General features: G+C 34.3%; 3 protein-coding genes and 1 non-coding gene across 5 annotated transcripts in view; 2 read left to right on the forward strand and 2 right to left on the reverse strand.

The window, feature by feature from the left end:
- The first annotated feature begins 151 nt into the window (after positions 1–151).
- Positions 152–2,984, forward strand: LOC149476146 (uncharacterized). The gene has a single exon (XM_089712022.1). The coding sequence runs from the start codon at positions 349–351 to the stop codon at positions 1,543–1,545; it is 1,197 nt and encodes a 398-aa protein (XP_089568148.1). The 5' UTR covers positions 152–348; the 3' UTR covers positions 1,546–2,984.
- A 1,551-nt stretch (positions 2,985–4,535) lies between these two features.
- On the reverse strand, positions 4,536–13,809 carry Cdk4 (Cyclin-dependent kinase 4). Its single transcript, XM_089712313.1, has 7 exons — positions 13,486–13,809; positions 12,168–12,336; positions 10,784–10,925; positions 9,970–10,137; positions 8,754–8,914; positions 7,192–7,327; positions 4,536–6,386 (listed from the first exon to the last, which is right to left on the reverse strand). Exons 1-7 carry the CDS (start codon positions 13,595–13,597, stop codon positions 6,300–6,302), a joined length of 975 nt encoding a protein of 324 aa, XP_089568439.1. The 5' UTR covers positions 13,598–13,809; the 3' UTR covers positions 4,536–6,299.
- A 1,721-nt stretch (positions 13,810–15,530) lies between these two features.
- TRNAP-CGG (transfer RNA proline (anticodon CGG)) lies at positions 15,531–15,602 on the reverse strand. The gene has a single exon. It is a non-coding gene; the product is annotated as a tRNA-Pro (tRNA).
- Positions 15,603–16,037: 435 nt separating this feature from the next.
- The window catches only part of pwn (calcium-binding EGF-like domain-containing protein pawn), a 31,821-nt gene continuing 23,560 nt past the window's right edge, over positions 16,038–24,298 (forward strand). For both annotated transcript variants that reach the window (XR_016317859.1, XM_089712080.1), the window contains exon 1: positions 16,038–16,339. The gene's annotated coding sequence lies outside the window, so the exon portion shown is untranslated. The remainder of the gene's footprint in view (positions 16,340–24,298) is intronic.

Raw genomic sequence — 24,298 nt, forward strand, 5'->3', positions numbered from 1 at the left:
ATAATTTCAATGCAAATTCCAAGGTATAAGTAAGCATATAAGGTTACTATTAACATATTATCGTATTAGCTTTGGAAACAATATTCCATTCATTGCAAATGCTCAAACAACTGACAACTAACATTTGTGATTTGAAAACTTCACTTTAGTCAGTCTGTGGCATTCGTGCGCGCGAGACGCGCCTGTATTCGTAATTTTTTCATCAAATTCCGTTAAAAACTGTCAAACCACTTAACAGTGCGTATGTTTACATAATAAAATTCAACCTAACGGTTCCTGTAAACGATATGTGCGAGTGTTTGAAAAAACGTGTAGTGTCGATTGTTTTGTGCATGTCGTAATTACAACATGGAGGACGTTTATACGATAAAAGTGAAAACAAAGCCAGATACAAGGAACTTGTATCCGTCCGAGAGGCGCTATTCGGCGTCCACTGTGTCCGGCCTGGCTTGGGTACACATTGCATTAGCTGCTACTTCGTTTTTATTAGCTTGTCTAGCGCTGGTCAACCCAAACATTCAAGAAGATAACTCGCTTGACAAAAATGCCACAGAAACGTCTAATTCAACGGATACATCGACAAACACGCACGATTATTCATACATATTAGTTTTAGCACCAAGTTTGTTAACTATTTTCGCGCTAGCGGCAGGGTTGGCTGCGATATTAGCCTCTGTACGATGGTACATCGACAGGAATATAACTTGGTTATTCATCATGTCCGTACTCTCCACTATTGTATCTTTGTCTTCGTTTATCATGATTGCCGTTTGGACGCTGTCTTCAGACGATACTTTAAAGGAATTTAAAGATAAAATACTGTTGAAGGACGTGTTTATAATAGAACACACGCAGATTCTAGATAGAAACGAATCCCACTTCGTAATCGCGCGGAACGCGACGGAATTCAAGGAAGATAATTCAAACTTGTTTACGAAACGTGTGCTGTCGATAAATATAATGATTGCTGCGTTTCTAGAGCTACTCTGGTCGATTTTAAGTGTAAAAATATCGTATAAGGGCATGAGAAATAATTATAAAGACGGTGAAGAGAGACGCGGCAATTGCATTCAGGTAGTAACAACTATCAAAGGAGACATGAAAAGGCTACCGAGAAATGGCAAGTTGGTACCGTTAAAATCCAATTTGATAGACCATTATCCGAGTAGGAAAATAAAGAGGATCTTTTTGGCGCAAAACGATAATGGATTCTATTTGAAAAATCAAAATAACAAAGCAAAAAATACAGAAACGAGTTCGGAATTTTACAAAGAGAGAATGATGAATTTTTTGAATCGATGCGCATCGTTGGACGGTGTGTCGAACCCGGAGCAAACACCGAGTATACAATCAGAGGTAATATTGAATCCTATACCTGAAATAACACCTGAAAATGTAGAAAATCAACCAAAAGATACTAGAGTCACGCCAGTTAGTTGGGGCGACTCTGATCACACGGTTTATAATCAAAACACATTAAATTTGGAGAAGATCTTTAATTTTCGTAAAAAAGAGGACAATGAAACTACGGATACAAAGGATTAGATGGACCGTGTATTTTTAGTTTTTTGTGATATTACGTAATACTTAGAATTTATGGACTTAATTGTAATTAAGAAGTATTTATATTTTGTACCTAGGTATATGTTTAGATAATATACTTAAAACATCCTATAATTTTAATTCAAACTCATTCATATATTATCAAAGGTATATACTTGAATTACGCATTATATAATAATTTATAGAATAATTAAGTTGTTTTATATATGTACATACATATGAAGTACATACCAAGGTGTGCCCTGCGGTTTTAACCGGAAAACCGTAAGAAAAACTAATATTATTGACCTGGGCCTATTATACCCAAAGTATTTTCATTCAAAATTTCATCTAAATCGATGCAGTTGGTTAGCTACGAAAGCGTGACAAACCGACATGCAGACTTTCGTATGTATGATAGATAGGTATCAGATATTGATACGTTCAATTCAATTTCTATGAACGAACATGAAAGCGGAAAAATACATTTCCTGATATTATAATTGACTTTGTCGCCATTTAACAATGTATTTATAAGGAAATATTTCTAAATAAAAAACAACTAATTAAAACGCAATATTCCAGAAATAATTTAAATGCGAAAGTAATCCGTCAGTCCGTTACGCTTGCAGGCTTAAACCACTGAACCAATTTTGAAGAAAACAACAAAATATGTACTACGGGCGAAGCCGGGGCGGACCGCTAGTACGTATATAAAATCATGGGCTGTCACGCGATTATAGTATAAAGTGCACGAATACGCAGGTGGAAAGCAAGTAAATACATATTATTTTAATAAACGTAGGTTTTTCCTTCAAAAAAGATCAAACACCGAACATATTTATCGGGAAAACCTCCATCAACATTTATTTATTTATTCAATTAGACTTCTTCTAGAAGCACTTTTGAATCGTCATTACATATTTTTAACATTTACCACCGATTCGGAAAGCAGTATCTATGGAGAAGAACCGGCAAGAAACTCCATAGTTGCTCTTTTAAAATCATGTCAATAATAAATTTTTACATCATATATAATGTCGGCCGTATTTAAAAAAAAATACGCAATTCGTAAATAACTTTTTGAATTGCGTTCAATTATGGAGGCAGAAAATAAGGAAGAGACCATTTAAAATTAGTGGAGACCGTTTAAAATTAATGAAGGTAGCCCAAATGTTCCTTTGTTTGTACTGCCATAAAAAATAAAGCGGGAAATTTAAAACAGTTTTTTTCTTTTATTATGAACAAGCGAATCCTCATTCTAACCTTTTCTTACCCCACTATGTCAAATTCTCTTAGTGTAAACACTAAACAGGCGTAGAGCATTCTTTCGTTGTTCTTAGTGCGTTCGAAAAGATTCTATGCAATGTTCTAATACTGAACAACACTGAGTACGAATGCTCTTGCTTTAGCTCTATGTTCTTTTGATGTAAAATGAACCGTGATAAACAGACAATCACAATAATAATTATAAGGCCCTGCGCAGACGGCACACTTTTTGTGCGATCGAGTCTGCGGCGCACAAAAAGTCTGCATGGCGCGCAAAAAGTCGGTCGCGGATTTTTCACAGACTCAACGCACACGACGCACATCTTCGATCATTTTGTCGGCAGAGCTGTAGGGACGTAGACGCTATGGAAATCGTGTAAAGTGTGCGCCGTCTGCGTTAGCGCGCGTTGAAGCAAACGTTCAATTCTTTTCACACACTTTTGTGCGGAGCGGCGCGGTGCGGTCTGCCCGAATTACACGGATTTTTTGTGCGCCGGACTTTTTGCGCGTCGTGTGCGTTACTGCATATAATTTCATAGGTTCTATTTTCACAGACTAAAAAGTGCGTCACGGATAGTCTGTCGTCTGCGCAGGGCCTTAGTGTACGACATTTAATAGTATAACTATGAAATACAGGTGCTGGTCAAGCCGAAATGAGAAAAATTAAACATTAAAATGGAAACAATTAACTATGTAAAAAATACAAGATCCCAAATAAGGTCAATCTTCACTCCTATTCAATAAAGCAAATTCTCTTTGTAAGTTCATTGAAGTCGGCTTTATATATTTTGAAGTGAAAACTTCTTTAGCGGCGTTGGGTATAAAATCTTAAACTCGCGTCAGGACACGTGACCTGATCGAAAAAGCGTAAGACGGATACCATTCCAAAATATCAAACATGCTCAACGTTAATAATCAAGTTTTCACTTCTGCTGGCACTCCCCCAGTGCAACCCGTCTTTTTTTTTGAAGTGAAACTTCTTGGCGCGTTGAGAGTAAAATATCAAGGTCGCGTCATGGCAATGCCGTCACGTCATGGATTAAGGCCGCGTTTTCATCTGCAAGAAAAATCATAAAAACCATAACAATATTATATTTTTCTGTATATGTAGATCTCACTTTGAAAAATACTCAATGTGTTTGTATATTATGCACTTTAAAATAATTATAATATGCTATAATTTTGTATTTTTATAATAAACCATTTTTACAATATTCACGTGTTTTATTCCTTCACCTTATTTTAAGTATTTATAATAGTTATTTGGCTTGATTTTTTACAAGATCTTAAACTTCGATTATAAACTTTGTGACAAATTTCATACAAAGCCAATTAGTCGTTACTGTTGAATAAAATACAATCATATTTTACAAAAGCAAGCACATATTTCTATAGCTTAAGTGTTATTCTGGTTCATAACACCACTGCCAAGTATCATCAAAATCCGTTTAGTTGTTTTTGCGTGAATGAGTAAGAAACACTCACTCACTAACTTTTATAAATTCGAAAGTTTTGTTTGTAACTCAATCACGTCAAAATTATTGAACCATTTTGTAGAAATTTTGCAGAGTGAGAGAGGCTATGTATTTATGTTACCATAATATCACATAAGTTATAGAAATACTAGCTTTTGCCCGTGGTTATCTCCGCTTATTTTTATACAAAGCAATAATAATTTATTAAACTTAACATTAAATGACTTAAATAAAACAAAAGCATATGTAAAAATAATTTTATTTGGCGAGGAACGACAGCTTATAAAAACATCGACAACTTAACTAAATTATTTCTTATTTTACATTATTGATATAGAATATAGATATTTATGTAATACCGGAAAGTTATTTGTCAATTTCTATATATTCCGTCTTATTACACACAAATAGTATTAAAACTATGGTCTAATTATAAGTACGGCATCTGTGTCATACTATTTCAATACTGCTTTTAGGGCTGATTTTTCAATGCTTGGTTAAAACTTATTCGTCGAATAATGTATAAAACTACCATTTTAAAAACGTATTCTAATTGCCCGTATTTGACAGTTTACGTGACATTTTAATATTATTCTGTATTATACTTTATTGGACGGATAAGTTTTATCCAAGCATTGAAATATCGGCCCAGTGTTGAATAGGCTATCAGTAACTTTATCAGCAAGTTGTAAAAATTTCTCAAAACAATATTATAAAAACTATATAACTATAGTTGTGATTTATATTTGTAAAGGTTTTCAAAAAATATTAATTATGATAGATTTTTTTTATTTAATAAATTGGAAAATGCCTTTATTTCAATAAAAATATGTGAATTTTACTTGCATTGTATTATATTTTTTTGCGTTAGAAAAAAGCCTATATTACTCTATTCCAGACTATCTATGTAACAAAATTTTACGCTGTTCAGTTGAGCAGTTTTATCGTGAGATTTTGATATTCACAAAAAATTGTTTTTATACTACGAGAAATACAAATACAAATCAACATTGAAATTGTAAAAAAAAACGTTTAAAAGGAATCAATCTTACGATTATAATTATTATTTAAATCTAAGATCATGAACATAATCTAAATTCTAAAAACTAGGTTGTTAATACTAAAATGCGGAACAAAAAATGGTGGGTTTTGTTATTTTAGACTTAACACTTAACCACAACGAATATTAAATGGTATGGAGAAAGTAACTTAACAAAAAATTTTATAATTTTTATGTATAAAATGAAGTCCCATGTCCCCAAGTGGGGTAAGGGGCAGATGCATTATACATCTGTTTCACTGATCGATTTACCTTAGGGACAAGTAGGTGATCAGCCTTCTGTGTCCTGCCAGACCGAGACATTTTTTTTCCTCGTCTCCACCGGGAATCGAACCCAGAACCCCTCGGTATTACGCTCACGCGTCAACCAGTGTACCATGGAGGCGATCAAATTTTTTCAATTTTTATGTTTATTGCACTAATATTGTGGAAAAATCTCTCGTCTCATTTGTTTACCTTTTTAAATAAAGCAAAAGCTTTTCAATTTTCAAATAATTATCTTATACAAATGGTACTAACATCCTTTTAGGTTATTATTTCTAATATATAAAACTCAAAGGTGACTGATATAGTGATCTATCAACGCACAGCCCAAACCACTGGACGTATCGGGCTGAAATTTGGCATGCAGGTAGATGTTAGGACGTAGGCATCCGCTAAGAAAGGATTTCCCGAAATTCTTGCGGGAACGGCGAAAAACGGGGATGCACGTACAAAGTCGTGGGCGGAAGCTAGTTTTTAAACGTGTTTTAAAAAATATCATTTTGTAATCTCACCATGTTCTTTTAAACAATAAATCTTAAAAAAAAATCTTGTAGTTTTACACTTTTCAATACATTCCTTTCAAAAAGCTAAATTACTTTGGAGTCTTTTTTTCACGATAACACTTAAAAAAATCACTTTTCAATACATTTCTCATTAAATTACTTTCTCCATACTATTATTTCACATTATTACGATAGAGGTTCATCCGTAAAATATGGGTGTTCGAGACAATCCAATGCTGTGAGTCGTTTCGCTGGATCAAATACTAGCATGCCCTGAAAATAAATAAAAATATATATTAATACTAGTGGTTCGCCCCGGCTTCGCCCGTGGTACATGTTTAAACTATCCATCTCTCAAGTTGGATCGAACTGCACATGGTGTGCGAATTTTATTATAATCGGTTAAGTGGTTTAGGAGTCCATTGAGGACCAACATTGTGACACGAGATTTATATTATATGTATTAATATTGAAAATAAATATTTTAGCCAGTTTATTTATTCAATTAGACTTCTTCTAGAAGCACTTTTGAATCGTCATTATTATATATCTTCTTATATATAAAATTCTCGTGTCACAATGTTAGTCTGCATACTCCTCCGAAACGGGTGGACCGATTCTCATGAAATTTTCTGTGCATATCGGGTAAGTCTGAGAATCGGCCAACATCTATTTTTTCATATACGTACCACGGGCGAAGCCGGGGCGGACCGCTAGTTATACATAAATTTCGTCATTATTATATATAAATTTCATTTTAAGCATATTGCATAGCTTCTAGCGCGGGGACCCAATCGAGAAATTCCGTAACGAAAAACCTCACGCTCCCCACGGGGACGGACACGGAGGTGTGGCTTGAAGGCATTGCTGAGTGGTTGGCCTAATTATGGCATATGTATTTTTTTTAAGTTCCTTTTTTTTTCATCTAAATTGTATCTTTTTTTTCATAATATGTCCATAATAAAGTTATTTCATTTCATTTCAATAGCTTTACCGCGGCAGTCCCCGAGTGACACACGTCTTTTTTTTTTATTCTGGCACCAAACTACATCTCCTACAAAATTCAAATAAAACTAACCTTAATAAGATCCAAAGCTTGCGGATGTATCCTGGGCAATACATCGGCTAAATCCTGGGGAGGATAGTCCGGGAAACTATCCGCTACTATGGACACGTTATCTGGCCATTCGTGACGTGGTGGTCTGCCTATTAGCCTGAAAAGTAAAAAAAATACATATATCCCTACTAATATTATAAATGCGAAAGTAACTCTGTCTGTCTGTCTGTTACTCAATCACGCCTAAACTACTGAACCAATTTGCATGAAATTTGGTATTGAGATATTTTGATACCGGAGAAAGGACATAGGCTACCTCTTATTGCGAAATATGTACCACGGGCGAAGCCGGGGCGGACCTCTAGTTTGTAAATAAAGTCGGTTACACACAAACAATAAAAAACGTTTAAAATCCGTTAAAATCCATTGAGATATACATATGGAGACGACACTGCCTACATCACTTATGTTCCGCTCAACATACGCCATATGGCGTAACTGCACGCTCATTTTTTATTTGTTTTAAAGTGAAACGAATCGAATATGCCTTCGTGTATGTTACGATATTGCACAAATAATACGGAAAAGTGCAAAGGAATAACTTTCATCGGTAAGTACCTAACTAGATAATAATTTTTAAAACTTAGGGCCGATTTTTCAATCCCGAGATAAACAGTCTAATAACTACCCCTCGAATAGATTTATTCAATTATTTATTTTACTCATAACGGCTCGCCTATTTTTCAATCGTGATTTATTTGATGAATAACTATCTGACCAAATATTTCCATATTGGCAGCTCTGCTCTCGGAGTGGCGAAACAAACATATTAAATTAGTCAGGTTAGAGCGGGATAGAGTCAACTCTTGCAATTTGTCAACAACCGTCATTATGACTCACGTCAGGAGTGCATTCTTGTATTGCTCTTGTCTTCTATGATTGTTGATTGTTGTTTTGATTCGAGTAAAGAGTTTGGTTAAGTTTGTATTTCAATTTATATATTTTACGATGGAAACGACATACTTAAAGGCAGCGTTCGGCAAATTTTCAATGGCATGGTCATCAGTACTATCAAAAACATCAATTTCAATATGATTTTAATTGATAATAATTATATAGAAAGACGTTTAATTGTTAATAACTCTACGCTCTATGTTATGACATACGAAAATATCCCAAATTTGATGCGTCAGTTGTCAACTCAAACGACTAACCGTCGAATAGCGCGCTATCTGGCCGTTGGAGCGGCAAATAGATTTATTCCTCAAATAACGTAGTTATTTGATAGATAAGTCCTATTCGTCTATTGAAAAATTGAATTTTTTGTTAACTGAAGAATAAAGTCTATCTAGCTGTTTATCTGGGCATTGAAAAATCGGCCCTTAGTTAGAGCAAAAAAATGGCGCACAGATTTTGTTCGTGGTGTCTCCTCCATACGTAGTAATATTATCTCAATGTTAAAATCTTTAATTTCTGAACGAAATGTATGTACAAATGGCAGTCGCTTGGTAGCAATCTCTTCTTCTACCATTTCTAAACTAAAAAGACAGATTTTAAAAGAAAACAAAAATGAATTAACTCACCTAAATATACAATGCAGTTGTTCAGAATCACAGGAGCCGGGTAACAACGGTGTTCTTGTATGCAACTGAGCGAGCACACATCCACAGGACCATACATCCACTGCGGTGTTGTATGTCACACCGAGCAGGACTTCGGGGGGACGGTACCAGAGGGTCACCACCTTGAAGGGTTTTATAATATGTGTGTATTACTTTATACTTCAATAATTATACAGGGTGTCCCACTATTGGTATACTAAGCGCGAAGGGACTTGTAGTTTTGCATTCACTGATCACGTAAAAAATACTTAAACAACAAAATTACACCAAAAAATGTTTGCTAAACTTTTCCTGAAAATCCATGTTTACTTCTCTAGCTTCGCACAGCCGGCCTATACCGCTTCGCTAATGTGAACATTTTGTCTATGAAAACATACTCTTAAACGATAGGTCACGTGCTGGTAGCAAAGTTGGGCGGGTTGCTTGTTATGGGTGTACACATTGAGTTTTAAGAATTCATCTATTCGAAAAAAAACGCATCTGGAATTTGATAAGTATTGTTTACGTACTCAGTGTATGCAAAACTATAACCTCCTTTGAGCTTAGTATACCAACAGTGGGACACCCTGTATATCTATAATTATATTTATTTACGTCTTGAACTAACTTATCCTATGATTCTAAAAACCCACTTTATTATATATATAGTTCCGGACAGATCTAAATTATATATTATCATTATTGTTATTTTTTAATCTGATTATTGTAAATTATAAATATATGATGTAATTTAAATATAATATGACTATATTGCAATAATGTAAAAATGTATTGGTACGCAATAAATAATTTGAATTTATATATTGATTATAAAGCTGAAGAGTTTGTTTGTTTGTTTAAACGCGCTAATCTCGGGAACTACTGGTTCGATTTGAAAAAATGCTTTCGGTGTTAGATAGCCCATTTATCGAGGAAGGCTATAGGCTATATATCATCACGCTAACCCCAACAGGAGCGGAGCGGGTGAAACCGCGGAGCACAGCTAGTTATTATATAATTATTGACCTTTCTAGAAAAACACTATTTATTAAAAAATCGCTTTAAAATCCATCTCTATGATGAGGTTTTTTTTAAAAGGATAGGGTGATTCAAGAGGAAGGTTTTAGTAAATAAATTATTAGGTTTTAGACAAAGCGGGCGAAGCTGCGGGAAGAAAGCTAGTCTCTAATAAACTTACCACACTAGTCAATTTCATTTCCGTATCATATGTTTTAGCCAGCCCAAAGTCAGCCAGTTTCACTCGTCCCGCAGAAGTCACCAATAGGTTATGTGGCTTCAGATCTCGGTGAACTATCCTGTGAGAGTGGAGGAAGTCCACGCCGGAGAGAATGTCGTAGGACATGCTCTGGAAATTGGAAAGAATAACATAAATAGTTAAATACAATAACAACGAATTTATTTAACCTTTTTTTTTATTGTGAGTTAAAATCATGGGTTTTGATACAGCGTGTTTCACCGTACTTCACCGAGAAAATGAAATTATCCAAAAAAAATTGTTGCATGAACTAGTTAGTTCAGATAATTTATTTACATCTATACTAATATTATGAAGCTGAAGAGATTGTTTGAAAGCGCAAATCTCAGGAACTACTGGTCTGATTTGAACAATAAAAAATAAAAAATAATTATGTTTTAAGATAGTCCATTCGATGAAGGCTATAGGCTATATTGCTATATATCATCACCAACAGGAGCGAAGCCAAACGGGTGAAAAAAATTTGTAGATAGGTATACTCTTCCACATTACGTAATTCCTGTGTCAAGGTTTATCAACCCAAGCGATCTTAATAAGCAATATTTAAAATACACAGTCATAGAACGGCCAGTAAGCATTAGTTAAAATTGATTTAATAACTCGGGCCCCGGAATCACAGACACAATAGAAAATCTATTGTGTCGTGGACCGATCGGGCCGCTCGGGATTCTAAATGACTATAACTTTCATTATCTCCAAAAATATTATAACTAACTGAATAAACACATAAACTTACTCTAATCCGATTCTCGCTCAATGGACCAGGTGCTCTCTTCAAATATGACTCCAGATCCTGTTCCACATGCTCGAAGACCAGGAAAAGGACTAATTGGTGCTCCCGTTCAAGGGACTGACCTCCGTGGCAGACGTCTAGCAATCTGAAATGAAAGAACAGACTTTATAAATACTTTATAAGAGACTAGCTGTGCCCCGCGGTTTCACCCGCACTGTTCCGTTCCTGTTGGTCTTAGCGAGATGATATATATTCTATAGCCTTCCTCGATAAAAACACAGAAAGAATTTTTCAAATCGGACCAGTAGTTCCCGAGATTAGCGCGTTCAAACAAACAAACTCTTCAGCTTTATAATATTAGTATAGACTATAAAATTTGAATATAATATGATGTTTGATGAAAACACAAACACAATTTCTTTTTTTTCCCTATACATGTTGGTGAAACTATATCTAAGTTATACAGATGATGGCAATCTAGAAGAAAGCATTTTACCATGATTTACCAAGATACCTGAAGAGTTTTAAATGTATGGCAGTATTTTAAAAATAAACTATAAAATTTATGTACTCCTACCTCAACAAATTGAAGACAAATTGTTATGAAATTTTGATAATTAGAAATGAGAACATGTTATATAGTATTATAAGCATGTTGAACATGTTATATTGTATATATTGCTTTGGTATGCACCACCTACTTGTATTCGTTCTTTGTTACTGTTCTCCTTGGTTGGGTTACCTGGAAGAGATGGCTCTGTAGCCATAAGGTCGCCTATTGTGCAATTTATGTATATTTTACTTAATGTTATTTCATTATTTTGGTGTGTACAATAAAGCTTTCATTCATTCATTCATTCATAAGCAATTATTAAACATTTTATTGTGCATGAAAAAAAGTACATAAAGTATATATTTACACACATTATATTATTTCTCTAGCTGCTGCCCACTACCCGCAGTTTACCTGCATTGCTCCGTTTCTATTGGTCTTAGTGTGATGATAATATATTATAGCCTATAATAACCTTTCTCGAAAAATGAGCTATCCAACATCAAAAGAATTTTTCAAATCAGACCAGTAGTTCCTGAGATAGGCGCGTTCAAACAAACAAATTCTTCAGCTGTATAATATGAAGTACTAGATTTCCGCCCGCGGCTTCGCCCGCGTTTTCAAAGGAAAACCCGCATAGTTCCCGTTCCCGTGGGATTTCCGGGATAAAACCTATCCTATGTGTTAATCCAAGTTACCCTCTATATGTGTGCTAAATTTCATTGTAATCGGTTCAGTAGTTTTTACGTGAAAGAGTAACAAACATCCATACATCCAAACAAACTTTCGCCTTTATAATATAATATTAGAAGATTAGATAGATCAAAGTCATACCTGACAATATTAGGATGTCTATAAGCCTCCAGTTGCCGCAGGAGTGCTATTTCTCGTAACGTAGACAGCGGGATGCCATCCTCTGTGAGGGCCACTTTAACCTTCTTCATAGCGACTATTTGACCTCCGTTATGTAAGTCTCTTGCTTTGTATACTGTGCCATATGCTCCTATAAGTAATTGTTATTGTGTATGTGAAAGTAATTATAAGGATGAAAGCTTCAAAATAAAACATTATAAATGGACTAAATTAATTATAAAGTTTTTGTTTATAAAATACTAGCTCATCGCCCGCGGCTTTGCCCGCTTTGTCTCAAACCTAATAAATTATATACTAAAACCTTCCTATTGAATCACTCTATCTATTTAAAAAAACCGCGTCAAAATCCGTTGCGTAGTTTTAAATATTTAAGCATACAAGGGACAGAGAAAGCGACTTTGTTTTATACTATGTAGTGATAGTGATGTGAATTTATAATGTATAGCTGTAACCTGCGGTTTTACCCACATTGCTCTGCTCCTGGTAGTCTTGGAGTAATAGTGGATATATAGCCTATAGCCACACTATAGCCTTCCTCGATAAATCGGCTATCTAACACCGAACAAATTATTTTAATCGGACCAGTATTTTCTGAGATTAGTGCGTTCAAACAAACAAACAAACTCTAAAGTTTTATAATATTACTACTCTATAAGAATGTTGAAAGTATTTTTAAGAAAGTTTAAAAGTAAAATATAGTTACCTACATTGTAGAAAAAAAAAACATTTTTATGAGATGGTAAGAATAAACTTGAATCTGGATAGTAGTAATTTGATTTCATGTGTTATTTATTTAGAAAAGCGGTTTTAAACTTAATTTGAAAGTTTCAATTATAAAAATAAAAATTCTCAAGATTCAACATAGATTCAAGTATGTTTAAAACAAGGGAACCAGTTTCTTTAAAAATGCAATGGATTCTAAGCCTTAAAACGAGTGGATAGGGCATAAATTTGAATAAAATATAATCATTTAACACAATAAACACTCCCTTGAAAGAGTGGGACGGAGGTATCAAGTAATGTGTGCATCTCGCTCTTATAACTTGTCGGATTAACCAAAATCCGGGTTTTTGTTTTTATAATAATTTTTACTGCTTATAACCTTACGAACTATGTTCTATGTTTATAGCATGCCAAAATATAGATAATTTTTATGCAAACAATGTATAAATAAAAAAAATGCATTGTACACTAAAAAATGCGCGAAATATTTGACCGGCACATGGCGTACTAGGTAATAGGTTATGATTAAATTTAAATAATGCACTTTTACAAATACCTGTTCCTATAACGTTCAATTCCTCATATTTCTTAGCCGTTTGAAATAATGCACTGACATCGTTAATTGATGCCATCGTCGGGGGTGTACTGCTACTACTTGAACTAGACATTTTTAAACACTTTTATCTTTAGCGCTTATCTAAACTATATTTCAGAACAACAACACTCAAACACAACGTCTTCCCGTCTTTACATTGTTAATAAACAAGTTATCATGAACACAAAGTTTTACAAGGACAAACTGTCGTTAAAACTTTTGAGGGGTGCGGGGAAACGGGTGGGTTCTCAAAGTTATTCCAAAAACACCTGGCGTATAACCCGGATAAATGAAAAGTCACATCTAAGGGAGCGAACAGTAGTCTGTGGTAGTATTATGTTAAATTTAGTGTCCGACCGAACTTTCGGTTTCGGTTTCGGTTTCGGCCGAGTTTCGGCCAAAAATCAAGTTTCGGCCGCAGTTTCGGTTTCGGCCAAAATCGGCCGAAACTTTTGCCGAAACCGAAACTTATTTCGCAAGTTCAGTGAACTTACTTCACACACGTTCACGCTCGCCTAACTTCGTTTTCCTCTGCAACGCTTTGAAGGACGCTGTCAAAGCGTTGGTTGTCCCCAAGAACACTGGAGATTGCACTATGACCATTAACTTGTAACAAGAAAATATGATGTTGAATGACGCCTGTATGTTTTTTTATCCCTTGGCAAGTTGACCCACGCTGGTGGAAACAATTTTTGATTATCTATGTTGAGATTGGAACTGGGTGTAATAGTAATTTATAATTATTATTTTTATATGTGAGGTACCTTAAAGAGACTGATTATTCTTCTAAGTACCAATCCAAAGTATTAAAGACTCTTTAATAAAGAGAAAGATCTCAAAATACCAAAACTTAGTATTTAAAGTAACAGTAACAATTACTGATTTGATTTAGATGACTGATTTTACTGAGAACTTAATTTGAAAAAATAATAAAAATTAAAATTGTAATTATTAATATTTTAAAAATATTATTTTTTTATTTTATATTAAACTAGCTTTCCGCCCGCGGCTTCGCCCACGTTTTCAAAGAAAAACCCGTTCCCGTAGGATTTTCGGGATAAACCTATCCTATGTCCTTTCTCGAGTATCAAAGTATCTCTATACCAAATTTCATGCAAATTGGTTCAGTAGTTAAGGCGTGATTGAGTAACAGACAGACAGACAGAGTTACTTTCGCATTTATAATATTAGTATGGATAAATGATTACAACTAATTTAATATACTGTGTTTTCATTTCATGCCCTAATTAAGGCAAAATAATAGGTAAAATGCACCAAAGATCAGTATTTTTAAAAATTTCATACTTGACCACGTGAGTTTCGGTTTCGGTTTCGGTTTCGGCCGAAACTGAAGCCACGGCCGAACATTCGGTTTCGGTTTCGGTTTCGGCCTGGAAACCAGTTTCGGTCGGACACTAGTTAAATTGCCCTGCTTCACAGACAGTGTTATAACACGTTTTTGTTTTAAATAACGCCATCTAGTTTATATCTACTGAAGTATTTGTATTTGAATTAAACAAGAAAAAAGTAGTGTGTAGGGTCACAGACTAATAATAATATACTACGTACTTACATATAATACTAAAATTTTGAATTTTTATTTTTTAACAATCGAGCAAATATTGCCCTACTAATGTATAAATTTTTATTTACTTTTATAAATGCACACTAGATGTCATTGATATAAAAATTATACGTACAGCGTCTACAAGTAGCATGAAGCATATCTGTAACATCAGAGAAACAAAAACTAGATATTCTACCTACTAACTAATTTCTAACTAATTTTTAATTCTAACTAATTTTGAATTTACAATAACATTATTGTGGAATACATACAAAGAACATTTCAGAGTGGTAGCATTTTTTATCAATAAAACAATAATTAATGTATGGGTTGGTAGTAAATATTTTAAAACATTAAGAATGCAAAAAATTGCCACAAACAAATAAAGATTCAAAAACACCAATAATAATAAAATTAAAATAGCAAAAAGGATTTTCACGGGCTCGTCCGGGATTTGAACCCGGGACCTCTCGCACCCGAAGCGAGAATCATACCCCTAGACCAACGAGCCACATGTAAAGAAGTTGAAATTAAAGATCATTTGATAATACATATGACGTATAGAATTATTTGGACAAATTATTTTTTTAATGCATAGTTAATTTATTACATTTATTTAATTCTTAATTTCAGGAGTTAAGGCTATTTTTATTACCATAACTAAAATAATTTTCTCTTAATTTTCACAAATGGGTAAAAATTTTTTTGTTATTCATTTAAAAAATCCCGCTTTGAATTTATTCCTTAGATCGATAAAATGCATGAAATAAAAATTAATATTACCACAATTTTGTAGTAAATAAGAAAACACCTAGCTGTTTTTAGAAAGTTGTTCACGAAAGGAGAAAAAAATTACCGCTATATGACACCCTATATCTATCCTTGTCTTTCATTCCTGAATCGCCATTGTTGTCTCTGTCTCTCAGGCTTATACGGATTCATTGAATCGAGTCAGTTTACTTCGAGTTGTGTTGCGCGCGCCGGTATTCGTAATATGGCGGATTGTATACGACAGAAAACAGTTTGAAAACTTTTTTAATAAATGAAAAGAAACGTTGAATGTAATCAAAATATATTTGTATTAAAATAAGTGAAATATTATTTAACAATTATCAGTTTGTGTAAGCGGAACTTTGTGATGGTGTGGTGAAAGTTACTAGTGAGAAATAAGAAAATGTGTGACGTTTTTTGCTACATTTAACATACTTTTGATTTGTTTTTTAAAATCATTTATTTACCATTGCTCAAGTAAGTATTTTTACTGTATATTTTATCCTTAAAATATAATTATAATATAATATTTGAGTAATAAACATAATCTAATTGGAATTACTACTACAATTTCCTTTTCCGGGTAACGACGAAGGCATTCAAATTTCAAAACCATCATTTTTAAAAACAGAAAGAAGTCATTAATATTCCTAATTAGATTTGTTCTGAGCACAGGTTCTGAGTTATTTTTGTAATCATAAAAATGTGCTAGAATTTTTCAAGCAAATCCCTACATATTATATTACATTAGGTACTCTATTACCTACCATTCTATTACAGTAGAAAAAGATTATGAAGAATTTAAATAACATAAAATTTGTTAAATTTTCATCATAAAGACAAATGAAATAAAAAGAATACATACGGATGTGAAACGGATCTAAGTATATAGGTATTTGACATAGAATTACGAATGAATCATATTCCATAAGACCACCTAATTGCAATTTTCACCGCGGTTCGCTGCCAATCAAAGTATTTACACAACACAGGTAGGTACCTAATTAATTTTTTATATCTACAAGAAAGCTCATTTTCAGATAATTATACATTAGTACCTACCTAGGTAGGTAATTAGGTATTTTAATAAATCTTCGTACCGAAGGCAGCTTTAGGTAGCTATGCTTTATGTACTTTTTATTAAATATGTACCTAATTTAATAAAAAGTACATAGGTAGTCTCTTCTCAATCTTATTGCACAGTATTGCTTTTTAGATTATAAATTGTATACATCCTACTTAGGTAATATTGCATAATATGTATAAAAGGTGAACAGTATGTTTGTTTGCTAGAACCCGCTAATCTCAGGAAACACGGTCCCGATTTGAAAAAACGTATAATTATCGTAATTTGTTTTTTTTTCTGAATAATACCACTGCAATATATGAGTAGTTACCTACCTGTAAAACGCAACACTTGGTTACCTAGTTTTTCTGAAGTGGAACTTCTTTAGGTGCGCCGGCCGTGCGTTCGGAGTAAAATTTCAAGGTGGCGTCATGGCAATGCCGTCACGTCATGGATCAAGGCGACGATATTGGTACCTTTGAATATTGCCAAAGAAGTTTCACTTCTGACACGTGTGCTCAGCACACACGCTCTTTTTTTAGTGATAAAATATATAGATAGGTACATACCTAAGTAGGTAAGTACTTACCTATAAAGTTTTATAGTAAATCAAATAAAAGCACTTTTGTATCACCATAATTAAACCCACTTATTAACCGTAATAGCTAATTACAACGAAATTAAAATAACACGCCAAAGTATAGATTCAAAAAGAAAATGGCGGCACGTTAGGATTTCTAATTACCATACCTACCTAGATAATCATTGGCGTGACCCATGTTTCCATCTATGCGTGAAGATAACTTAGTTATCGGTTTACTTGCTATAGTTAAGTTACAACTTAGATAGTTATGTCTTCGATATGCATTGAATGAGCCGAACCCGCGGCGTCACTCGCGTGGTAAAAATTAGCCATATAAAAATTAGCCCGAATCGAGACTATAATCTATATACCTATCTCTGTACCAAATTTCATACAGACCCGATCAACAAACAGACATTCTTACAAACTTTCGCGTTTATAATATTAAGTATATTAGTAGAATTGTATTGACTATAAGCTGTAGCACCTGTTATAGCCCGCAGGCCGCAACACAACTTGGGCCTTGGCGGTAGAATTGATCAAAATAGCAAAAGTACTTGAAATACTGGATAAAGAAAATTTTGCTGAAAGGAAAGAAATAGAACTGCATTTAAAGATTTTCGAATTCACTTATACCATGAAGGAGAATCGAACTAGCTAAAAAAAACAAAATCCTTAGGTAGGTATTTCATTATTCAATTCGATACAAGACTAATAATAAAAACCAGCTAAGTGCGAATCGTACTCGCTTACGAAGGATGCCGTACTATGCGCACACCCCTTAATATTTAAATTTTTGTATATTTGTTGTTATAGCGGCAACGGAAATACATTATTTGTGAATATTTTAGCTTTCTAGTTATCACGGTGTATGAGATACAGCCTGGAGACAGACAGACAAACAGCGAAGGCTTAGTAATAGGGTCCCGTTCCCTTTGGGTACGGAACACTAAAAACTGAAAGAAATTCAGCAAAGCTTGCTATCTCCAGTTTTCAAGAACTTTTCCTTCAGACTTCAGAGCCTATTTAATATTCCCACCCTATATATTCTTCCAGTGCTAAAGGCTACAAGGGACCTATATATCCTATGGCCCTATGCTATATACATAGATAGATCCACAAGGGCGTGTGTCTGTAACCCAAATACCTGGGAACCGGTTTAACACCGGCAGTAGACGCATCACCGTTCACGCGTAATTCCGTTTCAATTAATATGTCTTTATTTACAATATTATTAGTTGCAATATATGATAAATAGATTAAAAAATATTATGCTATCCGCCCGCGACTTCGTCCGCTTTCCACTCCATCTATTATAAAAACCGCTTTAAAATCCGTTACGTTTTTTAAAGATTTAAACATGCTTATTGCATAGATAGTAAATAACATAATGTGATACATCATAATCAATTACTTTTAAGAAGGTGAAGAGTTTGTTTGTTTGGACGCGCTAATATCAGGAACTGCAGGTTTTATATGAAGGAAATGTTTTTGTTGAATATTTTATCAATCACACCAAGATGGCTACACAAATACAAGTTGTGGTTTAGCCTGAAAGTGTAACCAACAGATAGACTTTCGCATTTTTTATATTTTATTAGTATACACTGCACTGATAACCTCCTTTTATAAAATCGAAATGACTGTGAAACACTATATAGAACTTTCTATTGCAAATGCAAAACATACAGGTAGATAACGCGAACTTTTCAAACTCAAACCACAGTATTACAATATTTGTAATACTGTGCTCAAACTCAAACATTTATTTATTCAATTAGACTTCTAGAAGCACTTTTGATTCGTCATTACATAATTTTAACATTTGCCACCGATTCGGAAAGCAGTATCTATGGAGAAGAAAAGAACCGGCAAGAAACTCCATAGTTGCCATATACCTACCTAGTTGCTCTTTTAAATCATGTCAGTATTACAATAAAGAAAATACGGCCAGAGATACTTGATATACGTATATAGCCTATAGCCTTAACACTGAAAGAATTTTTCAAATCGGACCAGTAGTTCCTGAGATTAGCGCGTGTAAACAAACAAACAAACTCAGCTTTATAATATTAGTATAGATGACGTCGGTCTTTTTTTATACTATGTAGTGACTATAGATAGCTAGCTACTAGTTATTAGTCTGTGCTATAGATAGTAAAATGCATAAACAATTAAACACTACAACACACATAACTAGTACAAATTACAAAACATCCTCCCGCCCGTTTGCAAAACCGTAAAACCCGTGTGACGTCACAAAGTTTACGTAAGCTCGAATGTAATGTCAAATGATTCACTGTATCCGTATTTTGTAACACCACCCGAGTGTGACAGCCTAGCTGACGATGGTAGGTGACGGTTTTGAACGAAAAATTTATTTGGTCGCTTCTCTATATTTTTTTTTCAATAGGTATAATTCGATTCAAACTTAATGGAGGTTCGGTAGTTAGGTGCAGGTAGGAGTGCGGGGGCGTACGAGTCCCTTGACGTCCCGCTAATACTAAAAATTGTTGTCCATAACATAAGCGATAGCTTAGTATGAGATCAGATCGTGCCGTGTGTGAAAATTGTCCTAAAATATTTATATATTTATATTTATTCGACCTCCTAGCCTAGTCTAGCACAATCTAGCTACATTTCCAATCTAAACACATTTAGTACTAAATAAACATTTATAATCAACAGTTGGAAGGTACGTCTCTAACGGTACGACAGGTGACGTGTGACCTACATAGTTTAGTTACGTGTGTAAACTGGACTTATAACTAGCTGGAACCCATGGCGTCACTCGCGTAAATAGTAGCCTATTTGGTAATTGAGATAATAATCTGCAATGATAAAATAAGTAGAAAGTGTAAAAGTTAGCGCTCGAAGTCGAAATGTGGCTAATTAGTAATTAGCCACAATTTGCTTAAGTTGTCTCTTTCGCTCACGATATGACCGGCAATGAGTTCTGACTATCTACACTAATATTATAAAGAGGAAAACTTTGTTTGTTTGTTTGATTGTAATGAATAGGCTCATAAACTACTGGACCGATTTTAAAAATTCTTTCACCATTCGAAAGCTACATTATCCACGAGTAATATAGGCTATACCAACAGGAGCGGAGTAATGCGGATGAAACCGCGCGGCACAGCTAGTAATATATAAGACTGTACATAAGAAAACTTTATAAATATGTACTTACTCTGTTTATACATTAGTCAATCACGATAGATACCTACAGTTAAACATAGCGGTTTCGATCAAATATTTGTGATGCGTATGTCCTGGTATGCTGACCTGAATAGCTAGGACATTATTTTAGTGTTGCCATGTGTACAATTTTTATTCTTTACTAGTTACGCTACGCGGTTTCACCCGCAATGCTCCGCTCCTGTTGGTCTTAGCATCTAAGGTCTTAGCGTATGATTTATAGCCACAGTTTATAGCCTATAAGCCATCCTCGATGAATATAGCTAATACCGAAAGAATTTTTCGATTCGGACTAGTAGTTCCTGAGATAAGCGCGGTCAATCAAACAAACTCTTCAGTTTTATAATATTACCCATGATAATATTACTATAGATAAACGAAGGACGTTGTAGTACAGCGTATATTTCGAAATTCATGCGAATAAGGCTGCAATCGCTGCAATTTATAAAACAGATAATCATTTTCAGAAAAACATCCACAATGTTATTGGAATAAATAATGCATTTTAATTTTAAAATAATTGAATACTATCTCAGAAATACTGAATTACTTTTATAAAGATGACGGTAAACGCTTCTTTGGCCTGAAAGAATTTGAGCTTTTCTAGAAAACATGTCAACAGAGCTTCAGGGCACAAATGTAGAGCCGCCATATTATTCAAAATGACAAGAAGAATACATTTTTAACTGTAGCTTAACTTAGCGTAACTTCATTTTACCAATAATACCAATAAATATAGCGTGATGATATTATAACTTTATAATAAGGCTTCCTCAATAAATGGGCTATCTAACACTGAAATAAGATTTCAAATAGTTCCTAGTCGCGCGTGCAAACAAACCCTTCACCTTTAGTATACAGGGTGTCCCAAAAAGTAGTGATGAACGGAAGCTGGGAGGTAGAGGACCTAGAGGGCTATCCGAATCACCCCCATGTATGTTATGCGATTTTTCGTATTTTCGGAGTTATGACGTTTTTTTCAATTTTTCACCTATCGCCGAGTACGATGATATTTTCACTCATGGTGACGTCAATTGTTGCGCTAGATGCTTGATTTTTTTTGTTTGCTAAGCTGAAAGATCCAATTCAGTATGGTAACATTTAGATCTTCGAATGGAATAAAAAAAAGAATTAAATGCCAAGAAAGATAAAATTACCCAGTATGTTCACCACTTCAAGGGCCCGTAAAAAAATAAAATCACAAAAAAAAAGTTTTCCGTTTGGCTTTTAAAAACTTGCTCTATCTATCAGGTAGCTACCCTGAAAATTTCATTTTATTATTCAGAAGGCTTCAATCGAAAAATTTTAATCTAAATGTGGTAAGTGCAAAAATTGAATTAACATGATGATCAATAAAATCAAATTAAAACCAATAACAAGGTGTTTAATTATTACCAGAAATTTTTATAATGACCCACAGACTGCCACAATTTGGACGAAATAACCCGGAAATTCATAGTAGCAAAAGAAACCATTAAAAATGATAAAAGGGCATTCAGACATTTAAAAGTGTACTTTTCACGATGATGTCGCACTTGCACTGAGCAACAGCGGGGTAGCTACCTTATAGATAGAGCAAGTTTTTAAAAGCCAAACGGAAAACTTTTTTTTGTGATTTTATTTTTTTACGGACCCTTGAAGTGGTGATGTTCACCACTGGGTAAGTTTATCTTTCTTGGCATTTAATTCTTTTTTTTTATTCCATTCGAAGATCTAACGATAGTAAATATTACCATACTGAATTGGCCTAGCTTTCAGCTTAGCAAACCTGCATGAAAATCTCTGTGTGAAAATCTATTAGTGAAAATCTCTGTTTAAATCTCGGTGTGAAAATCTCTGTGTGAAAATCTCTGTCTGAAAATATCTGTGTGAAAATATATGTGTGAAAATCTGTGTGAAAATCTGTGTAAATCTCTGTGTGAAAATCTCTGTGTGAAAATCTGTGTAAATCTCTGTGAAAATCTCTGTGTGAAAATCTCTGTGTAAAAATCTCTGTGAAAATCTGTGAAAATCTCTGTGTGAAAATCTGTGTGAAAATCTGTGTGAAAATCTCTGTGTGAAAATCTCTGTGTGAAAATCTGTGTGAAAATCTCTGTGTGAAAATCTCTGTGTGAAAATCTCTGTGTGAAAATCTCCGTGTGAAAATCTCTGTGTGAAAATCTCTGTGTGAACATCTCTGTGTGAAAATCTCTGTGTGAAAATCTCTGTGTGAAAATCTCTGTGTGAAAATATCTGTGTGATAATCTCTGTGTGAAAATCTCTGTGTGAAAATCTCTGTGTGAAAATCTCTGTGTGAAAATCTCTGTGTGAAAATCTCTGTGTGAAAATCTCTGTGTGAAAATCTCTGTGTGAAAATCTCTGTGTGAAAATCTCTGTGTGAAAATCTCTGTGTGAAAATCTCTGTGTGAAAATCTCTGTGTGAAAATCTCTGTGTGAAAATCTCTGTGTGAAAATCTCTGTGTGAAAATCTCTGTGTGAAAATCTCTGTGTGAAAATCTCTGTGTGAAAATCTCTGTGTGAAAATCTCTGTGTGAAAATCTCTGTGTGAAAATCTCTGTGTGAAAATCTCTGTGTGAAAATCTCTGTGTGAAAATCTCTGTGTGAAAATCTCTGTGTGAAAATCTCTGTGTGAAAATCTCTGTGTGAAAATCTCTGTGTGAAAATCTCTGTGTGAAAATCTCTGTGTGAAAATCTCTGTGTGAAAATCTCTGTGTGAAAATCTCTGTGTGAAAATCTCTGTGTGAAAATCTCTGTGTGAAAATCTCTGTGTGAAAATCTCTGTGTGAAAATCTCTGTGTGAAAATCTCTGTGTGAAAATCTCTGTGTGAAAATCTCTGTGTGAAAATCTGTGCCTGTCGCTCGCGACTGCGCTCGCGACAGGCACAGATTTTCGATAAGTGACATTTGGCTTACAGTTGTGCGTAGCAGAGAGTTATATTACGTGATGGTCATATTTTACTAAACTATATGCTTATTTATAATGTCCAAACTCAAGTAGGTATATGAATTCATTCAGAAGTATCGTGAAAGGCTGCTTATGGCCTTTCACGATGGCCAGATGTAACGCTATGAAATATCATGTAGCTGTAGGAACGCTTGCAATGATTTTTTTAAAGTATAGATACGTCACCCGGGCACGTTTTTTTATGTGATTTTATTTTTTTACGGGCCCTTGAAGTGGTGAACATACTGGGTAATTTTATCTTTCTTGGCATTTAATTCTTTTTTTTATTCCATTCGAAGATCTAACGATAGTAAATGTTACCATACTGAATTGGGTCTTTCAGCTTAGCAAACAAAAAAAATCAAGCATCTAGCGCAACAATTGACGTCACCATGAGTGAAAATATCATCGTACTCGGCGATAGGTGAAAAATTGAAAAAAACGTCATAACTCCGAAAATACGAAAAATCGCATAACATACATGGGGGTGATTCGGATAGCCCTCTAGGTCCTCTACCTCCCAGCTTCCGTTCATCACTACTTTTTGGGACACCCTGTATATAAAGTTATTCAATTTATGTCACAGTTATGTATTTAGTACGTAACCAAACGGTTCGATAACCAAACATAATGATGGGTCAG

Source organism: Colias philodice, chromosome 28, assembly GCF_061535455.1.
Source record: "Colias philodice isolate Cphi_HAF_F1 chromosome 28, ilColPhil1 Martin Lab GWU primary, whole genome shotgun sequence".
Lineage (NCBI taxonomy): Eukaryota > Metazoa > Arthropoda > Insecta > Lepidoptera > Pieridae > Colias > Colias philodice.